Genomic DNA, 15,202 nt, shown 5'->3' with positions numbered 1-15,202 from the left:
AGGATGTTTAACTGAAAGGTGAAGAATACACTCTGACATTGTGATAACAGTGGTGTGATGAGGCTACAGACACTTGACCTTAGGCTGACAACAAATGCCTTCTACAGCCCCAATCACTGAGGGTGGAACACCAGCTCTGGGGCCAGGACACAGGCAACATCTTCATGCAGAAGTCTGAAAGCTATGTAAGTGGTATATAGTTTATCCTTTCTTAGACAACTCTCTGACCAGGCTCCCTCTTGGATTTCTAGAATTTTAGATCCGTTGTGATTAGAAGGATCAAATTTAGTCAATTTAAAAGGGCATACACACATTTTGTCAATGCTAATATGCCACCCAAGGAAAATGCATGTAGCATGGATTAAGGAAGTACATACAGGATCTACATTGACAGGGTTTTGTAATTAGAAAAAAAAAGGAATTAATTCTTCTGAGTGTCTTTACATAAATGCAAGGGGTAAAGCAGAAGACTAGAATATGTTTAAATGGTATTATGATTTCAAACAAACATGTTTACTCAGGAAAATATATTTTTAATCACCTCAGCTGTTAACATCTCAGGAAAATTTAACCTTGAGAATATTCTAAGAGAAACTTATTTTTGTTCTCTGAATCTCATTTCCTTTCACTTTCTTGTAAAGAAATGAATGAATGAAGAGCAAGTAACCACTGGAGCACAGTAAGCAAGAACTCAGCTCTGAGAACTGACTGCCTTCCATTCCACTTAGTACCATTATATGAACCTAGGCACACACCTAAGTCACCTCATCTACAAAATTAATATAATAATAATAATCACACCTCCCTAATATGATGGTTCTGAAGATCAAATATTATATAGTAAATGCTGAAGAAGTGTTTTCTATTATAATCAGCCTTTGCTAGGATAAATGGAAAGAATATAAATATGCTCAAATAATTGTGAAATATATATATATTAGAGAGCATCAACATGAAATAAAAATGTAAAGATGAAGATCCTACTAGTGTAACCAAAGTTTTTAGAAAAGTCAAAGCAAAGCTGAATTCTCAAACACAACTGTATTATCAGAATGGTTGGTTTACCCAATGAACACAGTAAGTTGAGGAGGATTTGGCTTTCTGTTCCATTCATAGATCTTCCACATCTTAAAAAAAAAGGGAGATGTGTGGGTGTGAGAGAGCTGAGGCATGAAATTTGGATCTTATTACAAGTGCAGAAGAAAATCCTAAGAGCATTTGAAGCACAAAACTGTTATGATCTAATTCCAACTTTTCAATGATCACCCTGACTGATGTGAGGGGAATGGATATGGGATGTGCTGGGGTAGGAATGTTACCAAGAGCAGCTGAGGATATTAAAGTTCTTCAGGAGAGAGCATCATGGCCTGAACTATCACCTTCTAGTAAAGATTATGCAAGTGGTTGTATTTGGGATGAGTGTTGAAATTGGAGGCAACGTAATTTGCAAAAGGGCAGTGCCTTAAGGGAGTGAGGAATTTTGAACCACTGAACACTTGACTTAGAAAAGGTTGGGAGCTGTTATGAGAGCTGAACTGTGTTCCTAAAATTTCATATGTTGAAGACTGTTCCTTCAGGATCTCACAATATGAACATGGATATTAGAAGGCAAGTGGAGTGCTGAGGGCTGCCACTCACGTCTAGGTGCCCAAGCTCCTGCTGCAGTCCTGCTTCTCTCTTCCACCCACCTTCACTCACAGACAGTATCCATTTCCACGTTTCCATCACCTCTTTTTTGTTTTGTCTGGTGAGTGCATAGCTGATATTTATGCTTTCCTGAAAATCTTTACTCATTGCTGACATTGGAGAAGATCAGGGAAAGAGCCTGAAATGAGTGACCTTTAGGGGCATTTCTGTTGTCTTCCTGTGCTCTCCTGTCAAGGGGAAGTCTGTCTTGCATCAGGCTGCAGCAACCTCAGTTGGTGACATAAACAGGCAATGTCATCCTGGCCTCTTTGTTGCTCCTTGTCTCTGACATCCCTTTGCTACCTGATGGTCTAACTTAAGCCACCTAGGCAGGGTTGCTCATCTCTGGTTCCTATGGAAAACAGTGTCTGTGAGACCAGAGACACAAATCTCAACAATACAGTGGAATCTGCTGGGACCAAGCAACTCTCTCGGCCTAAGATATACCTCATGAAGCTCAGCTAGAACCAATCCACTTTCCATAGAGCCAGAAAGAATTGCCAATTAGTAATGTATTCCCCTTTGAAGTATGTCTATATTTATGCCAGGGAAAATACCAATCTGCCTGGTTCCCCTGCAATGGCAAAGTTATGCGTAGCAAAGCCTCTTGTATTAGGAAGTCTCCTTGTACTATTATCCGCAACTCTTCAGAAGGGCCAAACCAGACCCTCATGTGCACAGCCCAGGATCCACTCATCCACAATGGTCAAGAAACCTGTCTTTAGGATTTACTGTCACATACCCTCTCTACCCCCATCATACCTCCAACCAATTGGTTGATTGGTGTTCTCCAATTAACACCAGTCATGCACAAAGTGTGAACAATTACACAAGACACTCAGATTGTCTAAGTGGTAAATGGCAGCTATTGATACTGACTAACCTGTATATCCCACGAACTGATGAGCAGGGATTTACCAGATATAAGAGAAGAACTAGCAGCTAAAAGAAGTGCTAACAATGCAGGACTCTGAGAGGAATTTTTGGAAACACAATATTTATGGTGAAATTACACAGACAGGAATGAAAAAAGATGGTGAGGAGTATACATCCTATTACTTGGAAGATTAAATAAAGGAAACCTCACCAAATTCATGGGGAAAAGCCAGCTACATAATAAAAAATACACATAATGAGCTTGACTCAGAAAATAAAATATGAAAAAGAAGTACTAGAAAGAACGTGGGGAGGAATGCATATCAGAATATTGTGGAAAAAATCCTCCTTGTGGAAGAAGAATCTGAGAAAACAGGTAACACAAATACTGACTAAACCAAGAAAAGAAATACAATGCAGTTGAGGCTTTGATGGCGGTGTCTGATTATCTTATTTGAATGTAGAATTGTGGCCACTTAATTATAAGTGGTAAGAATTCGATATAATTCCTAAAAGAAATGAAGCAGTGCATGAATTTTATAAAATATTCTAGAGAAAGGGAAGAGCATGAAGGAAATTTTAGCAACATGACATCGCATGGCTCCCTCACAGAACTATGTATTCAGTTTTTCCAGGTTGAGAAATTTCCTGGTGGTTTCTGTGTCCACTTTGCATTAATAACCCCTAAAAATACTTTAGAATACAAAATTTTAGACTTCCTGTGTTGTACAGGACCAAGCCTTGCCTGAGCTGGGTGAGATCCACAGAAACTTGAACAATAGCCATAGCCTGAGCAGGCTGCGGGGTAGCTGTCTGTCATCTATGTGTGCACAGGAGTGTGCTGTCCTCACACATCTCACAGATAGCAGAAACCATCTCTATTGCATCAAATATGAAAATATCTGTACACACACATCAGAAGAGATGGAAATAGGGCATAAAAAGATCCAGAGATATTGACCATCTTCACTGCTGGCTGTGGCATCGCTGCCCACATGCACATAAACAGAAATAAATAGCACAGTGGAAAGTGGATGATAGTCTTACCTAAAAGATTGAAACTCTAATGATATCTAAAGTTCAATGATGACACAGTGCTGATGGCTTGGACACAGTTCCTTCAAAAGCATCGTTCAAGTCATAGTTGTACCTTTTGGAAATAAGACACTAACAACATATCCTATCCAACTCATCTCTCTGGGCTAGAGTTTCAAAGAAAAATAAGGGATACACCTGACCTGCAGTTAGCAAAGCAGAACCCAGTCTCTGAGGTGGTGAGGCCCACCCAGTGTGGAGCTCAAAGGTGCCATTGTTCTGCTCCTCTTTATAAAGGGAGTTACCATGTTCCTCCCAGCACAGAGTTGGGAGCAACCCCAGAGCCTCCCGCAAGATGCTGGTGATTCTGCTGTCAGTGGCCCTGCTGGCCCTGAGCTCAGCTGAGAACTTAAATGAAGGTAAAACAGAAGGGGGAGAAGATGCGGTGACTCTGCTTGGGGCTTAGGAGGTGATAATGGTAATTACGGGGAAGAGAGAATGAAAACACAGATGGGGCTGCAGAGTTTTCATGCCTAGGATCAGGAGACCTGTTGTGCCCTCATTCCACAGTAAGGGTTTCTAATTTATTTAATGTATAATGAAATCCAATAAAGAATTTGTTCCAGGGGAATGAGAAGGTAAGATTTGCATTTATAGAGAGATATAACTGTGCTGTGAAGGACGCAGTAGAGAATTCAAGGCAGATTCATGGAAGTCCAGCTGTGAAGATCCTAAACTGATCTCAGTAAGTACATAGGGATGATGGTGGCCTTGCTGTATGGTGGATCAGCATCGATGATGGCGATAAACACACCTCAGAGATACTGCAGAGACAGAGAATTGGATGGAACACTTGTCTCTGTTTAACTAGAGATACAGAAGTATCAGAGCCAATCATTGTCATTTGTCCCTCCCTTACATGCAGTATTTCAATGTGCTGGCAGTGGTATGGGTAAGATTGTATTGAAGTGATTACTTCTGGTTACCCCAATTGAGAAGGCATGTGAACATAAGCAATGTATTTATAGGAGATGGAGGGCATAAGAACACCAAAGTATCACATTGAGGTACCTGGCATGTGTAAACTAAATTAGCATTAAGTCTTGAGGGATGCTAGGGAGGGAAAAAAGGGGCTCTTCTATGTTGAGTTCATGGCTGTTGCTCCGTCGTAACAACCCTGCCTCCTCTTATACCTTCCTCCCCCTCCACCAGCTTCACAGACGGTGGCTGATGGGTTAACCTAGGGGATGCATGGGGTGTGGTGGGAAGACCCTTTTCCCTGTAGAACAGTTGTGAGTCTTGAAAGGTTCGAGATGTAACTTTTCCCAACATCCTATGCTTCTCTTCTAGATGTCAGTCAGGAAGAATCTCCCTCCCTAATATCAGGTAAATCCCAATTCATTCTCAATCTGTTTTGACTGTCTTTTTCTGCTTATGAATGGATCAGTTCTCCAGTGTCTTCTTATCAAAACTTTCCTTTCAGTAATTGATTAATGTTAGTGCCCCTAATAATATAGGCACTCTTCATGCAACCTTGATTCTGGGCATCATGAGCAGGCCACCAAATTGAATGGCAGAGATGCTTGGCTTAGATGACCACAGGAGTGTGTTGCTTCATCCCCCCAGCCAGGAGTGCCTGCAGGGAGATGACAGACAAATGGGCAGCATCCTCATTCTGTCTCCTCTTTATACTGAGAGGCCCTCCACTGCTTTGTACTTCCCCAGCGCTCCACTCCAGAGTTCTATGTTTTCACTGAAAATGCAAATAAATTAATGTTTTGGTCCCGTTTTTGTGTGTTTCCCCACTCAGCTTGTTACCCAAACTGATAAAAATTTGCTGCAACTATTCAATGAATCTTGTATGGGCTTTTACTCTGTCTTTCTCTTGTCTCTTTCTCCTCCAGGAAAGCCACAAGGACCACCCCCACAAGGAGGAAACCAGCCCCAAGGTCCCCCACCTCCTCCAGGAAAGCCACAAGGACCACCCCCACAAGGAGGCAACAAACCTCCCGGTCCCCCACCTCCAGGAAAGCCACAAGGACCACCACCACAAGGAGGCAGCAAGTCCCGAAGTTCCCGATCTCCTCCAGGAAAGCCACAAGGACCACCCCCACAAGGAGGCAACCAGCCCCAAGGTCCCCCACCTCCTCCAGGAAAGCCACAAGGACCACCCCCACAAGGAGGCAACCAGCCCCAAGGTCCCCCACCTCCTCCAGGAAAGCCACAAGGACCACCCCCACAAGGAGGCAGCAAGTCCCGAAGTTCCCGATCTCCTCCAGGAAAGCCACAAGGACCACCCCCACAAGGAGGCAACCAGCCCCAAGGTCCCCCACCTCCTCCAGGAAAGCCACAAGGACCACCCCCACAAGGAGGCAACCAGCCTCAAGGTCCCCCACCTCCTCCAGGAAAGCCACAAGGACCACCCCCACAAGGAGGCAGCAAGTCCCGAAGTTCCCGATCTCCTCCAGGAAAGCCACAAGGACCACCCCCACAAGGAGGCAACCAGCCCCAAGGTCCCCCACCTCCTCCAGGAAAGCCACAAGGACCACCCCCACAAGGAGGCAGCAAGTCCCGAAGTTCCCGATCTCCTCCAGGAAAGCCACAAGGACCACCCCCACAAGGAGGCAACCAGCCCCAAGGTCCCCCACCTCCTCCAGGAAAGCCACAAGGACCACCCCCACAAGGAGGCAACAAACCTCCAGGTCCCCCACCTCCAGGAAGGCCACAAGGACCACCCCCACAAGGAGGCAGCAAGTCCCGAGGTTCCCGATCTCCTCCAGGAAAGCCACAAGGACCACCCCCACAAGGAGGCAACCAGCCCCAAGGTCCCCCACCTCCTCCAGGAAAGCCACAAGGACCACCCCCACCAGGAGGCAACAATCCTCAAGGTCCCCCACCTCCAGCAGGAGGCAATCCCCGGCAGCCCCGGGCACCTCCTGCTGGACAGCCCCAGGGACCACCACCCCCTCCTCAAGGGGGCAGACCTTCCAGACCTCCCCAGGGACAGCCTCCCCAGTAATCTAGGATTCAATGACAGGTATGATTCCACTTTATTCTTCACCAAGGGCTCTAATTGCTACAGTTCTCCAGCTTTATTGTGCCAATGAATCAGCTAAAAGCCCATTGACATTGTATTGTCCTAGAACCCATTTCTAAAGATTTGTATTCAGATATTCTGGAAATGGGTAACAAGATCCTATATTTGTAACAAACTCTTTAAGGAATTCTGATGTTGAGAAACAAAATTCCAAATAATCTGTCTTAAATTGTGTTGGCAACGAGGAAGCAGTACCATGTTCTCTCTGGCGCTCTGTTTTCTGTGCACAAACTCAGAGACCTCCCATTTAAAGTTTTCACCTGAGCACTGTTTGCTCAGTCCTTCCTCACACCAGCCTCTCGAGTCCAGTATTCCTGCCAAGTGGTCCCGGAACTTTCAGCAGCTAAATGGTGTCTCATTTTTTAAATTCTTACTTTTCAATGAGTACATGATTAAGCTAACAAAAAATACCTAATGAAATGGAAAAATATGAATCTAAATTTAAAGGCATAACTCATCCTACCTGCCTCCCCTCCTTCAGAAAACTACCACTGTTAACTTTATGGCATCTTCTGTTTGAAATATTTATGTGTACATAGACAACTAGAATATTTTTCCCCCAGAACTAATACCATAATTTATATGCAGGTACATATGTTAGTCATTTAAAAAATACATTTCTTTGGAAATTTCCACATGAGTTTATGAAGCTAAGTAGATCTCTTCAGTGGTTTATCTGTTTGCTTTTACAATTTTATACTACCCCATTATGTGGCTGCGCTGTGATGTCTTTAACCAGTCCCCGTCACTGGACACTGAGGGTGGTTTCAGCTTCTCACTGTTATAGAATATGTTCCAGTTACCATCTGTGTAAATATATCTGTGAACAAATTCAGCAGCAAGTAATAACAAGTTGAGAACGATCTTCTCTCTTCATCACATAAGGAACAATTTGGAGCACATTTTGTGCAAGGGCATCAAAAGTGTGAACACAGAAAAAATTAGAGAGGAAACACAGGAGGTAGAAGGGATGGGGGAGAGAGGATGGGCTCTCATGTACTCTACTGCAGTAACACCAGTGAGGAATTCAACATTTCCTGCCATGTCAAGTCTGGTCTATAAACTTCCTTGTTTGTTTGTTTCAGGAAGTGAATAAGAAGATGACTGTGATTCAAATGATTCAAATGCCATGACATTGGAACAAGGTGGTCATAGCTCTAACTTCCGTATACCAATAAAATGATTAGCTTGCAATTTCTGACTGTGGTGTCTGTTTCTCAATATTTGTGAATGTGGGATCTGAGGACCAAGAAGACATTATATGAATATCTAGGAACCCTTCTCCTTGATGCTCCAGGAAGCTTCCCTCCTCCTTAATCCTAATTTAGCCAGCTGCCGTGCAAAAAGGTTTTACTGTTTCTCTACTTCCCTGACTTCTATTTTTTTCCCCCCAAGATGGAGCTTTTTTCACCCAGGCTGGAGTGCAGTGGCACGATCTCGGCTCACTGCCCCCTGCTTCTCCTGGGTTCAAGCTATTCTCCTGCCTCAGCCTTCTAAGTATCTGAGATGATAGGTGCCCACCATCATGCACAGCTAATTTTTGTATTTTTAGTAGAAACGGGGTTTCACCATGTTGGCCAGGCTAGTCTCCAAGTCCTGACCTCAGGTGATCTGCTTTCCTTGGCCTCTGAAACTTCCAGGATTATAGGTGTGAGCCACCATGCCTGGCCCTTCCCTGACTTCTACAGCATAAATTGAAATTTTAAAATTATTTTCTGATTGTTAACTGATATTCCAGTGATCTTAAGGACAGAAAACACAACAAATGCAACAAAGTCACAGAAGCTGAAAGAGATCCTTATAATTTCTAAGAAACTGAGTTTGGTTTCAAGGGAATGAATAGGAGTCTATGCTTCTTATCCCCAGAACCCTCTCTATCCCATTGACCCTATTTTAACAGTGATCACTTCTCTCCCTTCCTATTTTCCTCACCTTTCTTTAATGAAATCTGAATGGAGTTCATTAAAGAGACAGCATGATTTTAAGGAGCAATAATTTGGACACTCTCAGGTTTTAATTAAGACCTAACTGTTTTTCTTACTATCTCTGGAGTCTTAAAAGGCTACTTAGACTCTCAGGGCTTCAATTTCCTCATCTAAAATGAGAATAATCATAACAACTACCTTAGAGTATGGAGACTAATGAGATAACATACATACCAAAAACCTTGCAGAGACTGGCATGTCTGCTTCTCAAGCAAGGAAGATTCAATATTAGAAACTGCCTCTGTGCCCATTGATAGCCTCTGATAATTCACTAAGAAGTCAGAAAAATCAGAACAGAATGATCTCACCATAACCACCACTAAGTTGAGCAACCCAGTTGAAGCCCAGGTCTCTGGCCTCTCTCCTGTTACCGTAGGTGAAGCCTTCCTACCCCTATCTCTTAACTTCTCACTTGATTCTGAACTACATTGCCCAATCAAGGATTTTGCTTCTGCATGTGACCCTTTTGTCTTGTGATTGTTACATCTATGCTCTATGGGATTACTTCAATCAGCAAAAGCCTGCTGAAACATCAGCCACTTCTACAGAAGTCTTCCTAAGACTCTTAGTGCTTCTTTCCTACCATATTATTTGTCTGCCATTTTTGTTGGAAAAGTTCTTGAAACGTATGTATGTGATTATTTCCCCATCCCCTCTACCTCCAAATTTTTCTTATGCACACGTTATAGATGCTTTTGTTCTTTCCACTTCAAGTCTGTGAAGATCATCTACTGCCTCCATTCTACTCATTTCAGGAATCAGTTCTCAGTCCTGCATCTCCTGTGACCCCTCAGCAGTTTAACACCATGGATCCTACCCTTCTTTTGGGAACACTCTATCAATCTTTCCAGGAGCCTCCCCCTCTCTCCTAGGGTTTCTCCTATCTCTGCCTCTTCCCTCCTACAGCTACAAAGTTCTTCCTCTTCCAACTCTTTTTGGTCTTGGTAAAGAATTTACCTAATTAATTAAGCAAACTAGGATTTATTCTTGACTCTTCTCTTTTCCTCTTTCATCACATTACATCTAGTCAAATCAGCTATGTTATCACTGTGAAGTTCAAGCTTCAAAATAAGTTCCCACTGCAGCCAGTTTCATCACTTTCATCTCTATCAGCCCCTCTAAGCAAGCCTCATCTGCAGTTTACACCAAATAGTTCTATTTATTTCCCAACAGTCAATTACCCACCTTGGCCGTTTAAAAATTATATTACTTTTCTATGTTTTCCAGTTGATTGCCACAACTTTTACTCTATAAGAACCAGAGAGTTTTGTGTTTTTTTTTTTTTTTTAGACAGAGTCTTCCTCTGTTTCCCAGGCTGGAGTGCAGTGGCAAGTTCTCAGCTCACTACAACATCTGCCTCCTAGGTTCAAGTGATTCTACTGCCTCAGCCTCCTGAATAGCTGGGATTACAGGTGTGCACAACCACACCAAGCTAATTTTTTTGTATTTTTAGTTGAGTAGGGGTTTCACTAAGTTGGCCAGGCTTGTCTCAAACTCCTGACCTTGGGAACCGCCTGCTCATACTCCCAAAGCACTGGGATTACAGAGGTGAGCCAGTGCACCCAGCTGCTAATTTTTACCTATGCTAAAGTAATATGTATTCAGTCCTAACTCTCTGTGGAATTGGGGGATGCTCTACACCTAATTCATTCTCCTGTGGCCACATTGGTCATTGTCTTCTTTTTATGGTGGGGTAGGGAAGCAGTATGCTTAGATTTTCTGTTAATTAAAAAAATATTTTTGAAGAAATACAGGTTTCGATTTTGTTGCATAGATTACATAGTGCTTAATTCATGGCATTAGGGTATTCCTCCCTCAAATAACAAACACTACATTTATTAATACTTCACTTTACAACCGCTCTGCCCCCCATACTCCCAAGTGTTCTTTGTCTGTCATTTCACTCTCTACATCCATGCAGATACATTCTGTAGCAACCACTTACCAGTGAGAATGTGTTATATTTGATTTTCTGTATCTAGCCTGTTTTGCTTAAGAAAATGACTCCCAGTTCCATCCATATTGTCACAATATGTGTGATTTCATTCTCTCTTTGTGATTGAGTAGTATGGTATTGTATATATATATTTACATTTTTTAATCCAATAATTCATTGACAGATACATTGGTGGATTCAATATCTTTGTTACTGTGAATGTTGCTACGATAAACATACAGATAAATGTATATATTAGATACATTGACTATTTTTTCTTTGAGGAGATACCCAGTAGCAGGATTGCTCAATGGAAATGTAGTTCTAGTTTCAGTTCTTTGAGAAATCATACTGTTTTCCATAGAAGCTGTACTAATTTACATTCCCACCAAGGGTGGTCAAGAGTTCTCCTTTCTCCCTATCCTTGCCAAGAGCTGCTATTTTTGATCCTTTAAATCATAGTCATTATGACTGAGGTAAGATGATATCTCATTGTGGTTTTCATTCACATTACTCTGATGATTAGAGATGTTGAACATGTTTTCATTTACTGTTGGCTGTTTGTATGTATTCTTTTGAAACACATCTATTCATGTCCTTTGTCTATTTTTAATTGATTTTTGTTGTTGTTGCTGAGTAGTTTGAGTTCCTTTTATACTCTGCATATTAGTTCCCTGTACGATGCATAGTTTACAAATATTTTCCCTCGGCACGTTGTCTGTTGACGCTGTTGATTTATTTTGCTTGTAGATTATTTTAGATAAATTAAGTGCCATTTGTCCAATTTGGTTTTTGTTGCCTGTGCTTTTGACGTCTTAGTCATAAGTTCTTTTCTCAGCCAACGTCCAGAAGTTTTCTTCTTGTATTAGTGTATGCCCACATTTTACATTTAAGTCTTTAATCCTCCTGAGTTATTTTTCTATATGAGAGATGTGACAGATAGTGTTCCAATTTCATTCTTCTGCATATGGCAGTCCAATTTTCTCAGCATCATTTATTGAAATGAGTGATGTTTCCCAAGTGTGCATTCTTGTCTGCTTTGTCAAAGATCAGCTGCCTGCAAATATATAGCTTTACTTCTGGATCTTTTACTCTGTTCCATTGATGTATATGCCTATTTTTAGACCAGTCATATCCTGTTTTCATTACTGCAGTCTTGTTGTATAATTTGAATTCAGGCAATGCGACACTTCCAAATTTGTTTATTTTGCCTAGGATTGCTTTGGGTCTTTTGGCTCTTATGTTTTCCTTCTGTAAGTAATGTTGGATTATTTTTTACCAATTCTGTGAAAAATGACATTGATATTTTGATAAAGATTGAATCTGTTGATTTCTTTGGACACTACAGTTGGCCTTGTTAACATTCTTTCAACATACTAAGTTTGTTCCTAACTTTCTCAAGCATATGTTTGCATTTTATTCAAGTATGCCCACAACTTCCCACATTAAAGCCTTCTTTGAATACACAGAACCCCTTATTCTCCTAAACTTTCTTTAATGATTTATCAAATCGTTGTCACTTTGAGATAGTCTTATGCAATATTCCTACTATCTAATGTTAGCACTCTTATGTAGTCCCCACCACATTATATCAGGATTGGTTTCTGTGACCAGCAAAATATGGCAGAAATGGTGGTATGTTACTATTGAGATTAAGTTAAAATTGAAACTACGGCTTCATCTTTTATTTTTCAATTCACCCTTTCTCTCTGTCTCTCTCTTCCTCTGTCTCTTCCTCTCAGACATCACTTGCACTGGGAACACCCAGCTGCCATGTGAAGCAGCTCTGTGGAGTGAATCTCTAAACATCTCTCCCCTTGGGGGCAACAGAGGAGTAGACACCTTCAGAGAAGAAGGAAAAGTCTCCCACCTCCAATTCTTCAGTCTGCACCTGACCTCTATAACAAGCTCACTGTTCTAGAGTTGATTTCTATATGGAGACCAGAGTGGTGAGTGACAGGCATGGTTCTGCTGCCTCCTACTTAGCCCTGCTAGAAAGTCAGATGACAGCTCCAACTACTGAGGTCCCTTCAGTAGTGATTTTTTTTTCCTTTTTTTAGAATGAGGAGGCTTTCTTTGTGTTGTGTTCATGATTGTTCTCTATTGTCACCAATGTCAACACTACTCCTTGCCTGAATTTACATGTTAATTACATTTATCTTTCTGTCCTTGCAAAACTCCCATGCCCAACAACACATTTAGTAATTATCTGTTTTCTCAATCATTTGCCTTGTTTTAAAAACATCTAAGTCTTCCTTCAACTTCCAACGGACCTGCAAAATCCCACCTAGTATAATTTTCCTCACTCTCAAATGTCAGATAATTGGCTTTTGTCCTGGAAATTCCCATTTCTCCCTTTTAAGTAGGAGAATGCATATCCTGAGTTGCTGTCTTCCTGTTTCTTGGTTTTCTTCTTCTGTGAAACATATGCTAGCATAGCTTCAGCATATGAGAAGTAAACTATTTCAAGGTTTTTCATGCTGCCAGCTGTGTTATGTGACCTTCACACTTAAATGATTACCTGAATGGATATAGGATTCTAGTTTGACTGCTATTTTTACCTAGAGTTTTTAAACCTTTATTCCACCACAGCCACAAGGAACCATCTTGGAAGCAAACAGAAGCCCTCACCAAACACTGAATCTGTTGATGCCTTAATCTTAGACTTCCTAGCCTACAGAACTTTGGGAAACAAATTTCTGTTCCTTAATCATGACCCAGTCTACAGTCTTGTTTTTACGGTAGAAATGGACTAACGCACAACCCCATCTGAGGTCTAATTAGTAAACATACATCTAAAAACAAAAACAAAAGAAACAACAGCAAAAAAACACGGTTGGACTGTCTTCTGACTTCTATTTTTCCAGGTACATTCTGATACTTAATATCTTCTCTATGACTGCTTTTTCAGGGCATGGTTTACCTTACCCATTATCTATCACTTGTACCTGAGTTTATTTTCTGGACCTGGTTTCTTCTGACATTTTTGGAAGTAAATAAATATAGATGTAAATAGCAAGAATGTGGTGGAGTACAGTAAGGAAGAACATAGGCTCTGAAAACTGACTGCCATCTCTACCACTTATTACTATTTTAGCAACTTTGGCATGTGCCTCACTCAGCTCACCTATAAAATTGCGATGGTAGTACGCAATATTCTTACCTGATAAGCTGGTTCTGAAGATTAAATGGCATATAGTAAATGCTTAAGAAATATTTTTACTATAATCAGCCATGGCTACAATATGTTCATAGAATATGAATACCATAAAATAATTGTGAAACATGTGTTTTTAAGACAAAACATAATATAAAAATATATGAACCAGTATCATAATTGTGTATCCAGGATTCCTCTGATACACATGAACCCCTCCCAGACCACAGGGACTTCATGCAATTTACTCAATCACATCACAAGTCCCTCCACTCTGTTAATGTTCATCTCTCCTGGTAGACAACCCTCTTGTGTTGCAGTCAAGCTAGTTCAAGATGAAGTTGACGAAGATTCTGCTTTCTGTCCTATTCAAAGAATCACCCACTTTTCAATAAAGAGAAAGTCATATAGGTATGAAGGAGCTGACGTATGAAATCTAAATCTCATTACCAGTTTAATAAAAAACTGTGGTGGATGTGATGTACAAATGTGATATGGTCTAATTTTCTTTTTTTTTTTAATTATACTTTAATTCTAGGGTACATGTGCACAACATGCAGGTTTTTTACATATGTATACATGTGCCTTGTTGGTGTGCTGCACCCATTAACTCGTCATTTCCATTAGGTATATCTCCTAATGTTATCAGTCCCCCCTTCCCCCAACCCATTGCAGGCCCCAGTGTGCGATGTTCCCCTTCCTGTGTCCAAGTTTTCTCATTGTTCAATTTCCACCTATGAGTGAGAACATGTGGTGTTTGGTTTTTTGTCCCCGTGATACTTTGCTGAGAATGATGGTTTCCAGTTTCATCCATGTCCCTACAAAAGACATGAACTCATCATTTTTTATGGCTGCATAGTATTCCATGGTGTATATGTGCCACATTTTCTTTATCCATTCTATCATTGATGGACGTTTGGGTTGGTTCCAAGTCTTTGCTATTGTAGATAGTGCCACAATAAACATACGTGTGCATGTGTCTTTATAGCAGCATGATTTATAATCCTTTGGGTATATACCCAGTAATGGGATGGCTGGGTCAAATGGTGTTTCTCATTGTAGATCCTTGAAGAATCACCACACTGTCTTCCACAGTGGTTGAACTAGTTTACAGTCTCACCGACAGTGTAAAAGTGTTCCTATTTCTCCATTATTATTAGTAAAGTATAATAATAAAAAAGACAAAGGTCTTGACATTAAAAAAAAGAAGCATTGAAATGACGGTGAAGGTGAACCTTGTAGTAGTAGTCCCTTCACATTAACCTATGGACAAAAATTTTATCTTCTTTTGGCCTAATTGAAGAGGTCTGACAATTAACAGTAGAAAAAAGAGCTAGCACAAGAAGATCAATTGATTCTGATTACATAATATTTTTCTGTCTGAAAAACTAAATTTGAGCAAACTAGCCACTTGATGAGGGCCAAAACTG

The 15,202-nt window shown here is 41.0% G+C and overlaps 2 protein-coding genes across 4 annotated transcripts in view; one reads left to right on the top strand and one right to left on the bottom strand.

Moving 5' to 3' along the window:
• SMIM10L1 (small integral membrane protein 10 like 1) overlaps nucleotides 1-15,202 on the bottom strand; it is a 282,294-nt gene that overhangs the window by 45,386 nt on the left and 221,706 nt on the right. For all 3 annotated transcript variants that reach the window (XR_010135719.1, XM_054526821.2, XM_063712027.1), the window contains exon 3: nucleotides 1,066-1,127. Coding sequence is in view for 2 of the 3 variants with exons in the window: in XM_054526821.2 (XP_054382796.1) it covers nucleotides 1,066-1,127 (62 nt within the window). In the remaining variant the exon portion in view is untranslated. The remainder of the gene's footprint in view (nucleotides 1-1,065; nucleotides 1,128-15,202) is intronic.
• LOC103891985 (basic salivary proline-rich protein 2) lies at nucleotides 3,953-7,882 on the top strand. Its single transcript, XM_054527781.2, has 3 exons — nucleotides 3,953-4,016; nucleotides 5,502-6,634; nucleotides 7,780-7,882. Exons 1-2 carry the CDS (start codon nucleotides 3,953-3,955, stop codon nucleotides 6,614-6,616), a joined length of 1,179 nt encoding a protein of 392 aa, XP_054383756.1. The 3' UTR covers nucleotides 6,617-6,634; nucleotides 7,780-7,882.

This window comes from Pongo abelii, chromosome 10, assembly GCF_028885655.2.
Source record: "Pongo abelii isolate AG06213 chromosome 10, NHGRI_mPonAbe1-v2.0_pri, whole genome shotgun sequence".
NCBI classification, from domain to species: Eukaryota; Metazoa; Chordata; class Mammalia; order Primates; family Hominidae; genus Pongo; species Pongo abelii.
This window is presented reverse-complemented; position numbering and strand designations above follow the sequence as displayed.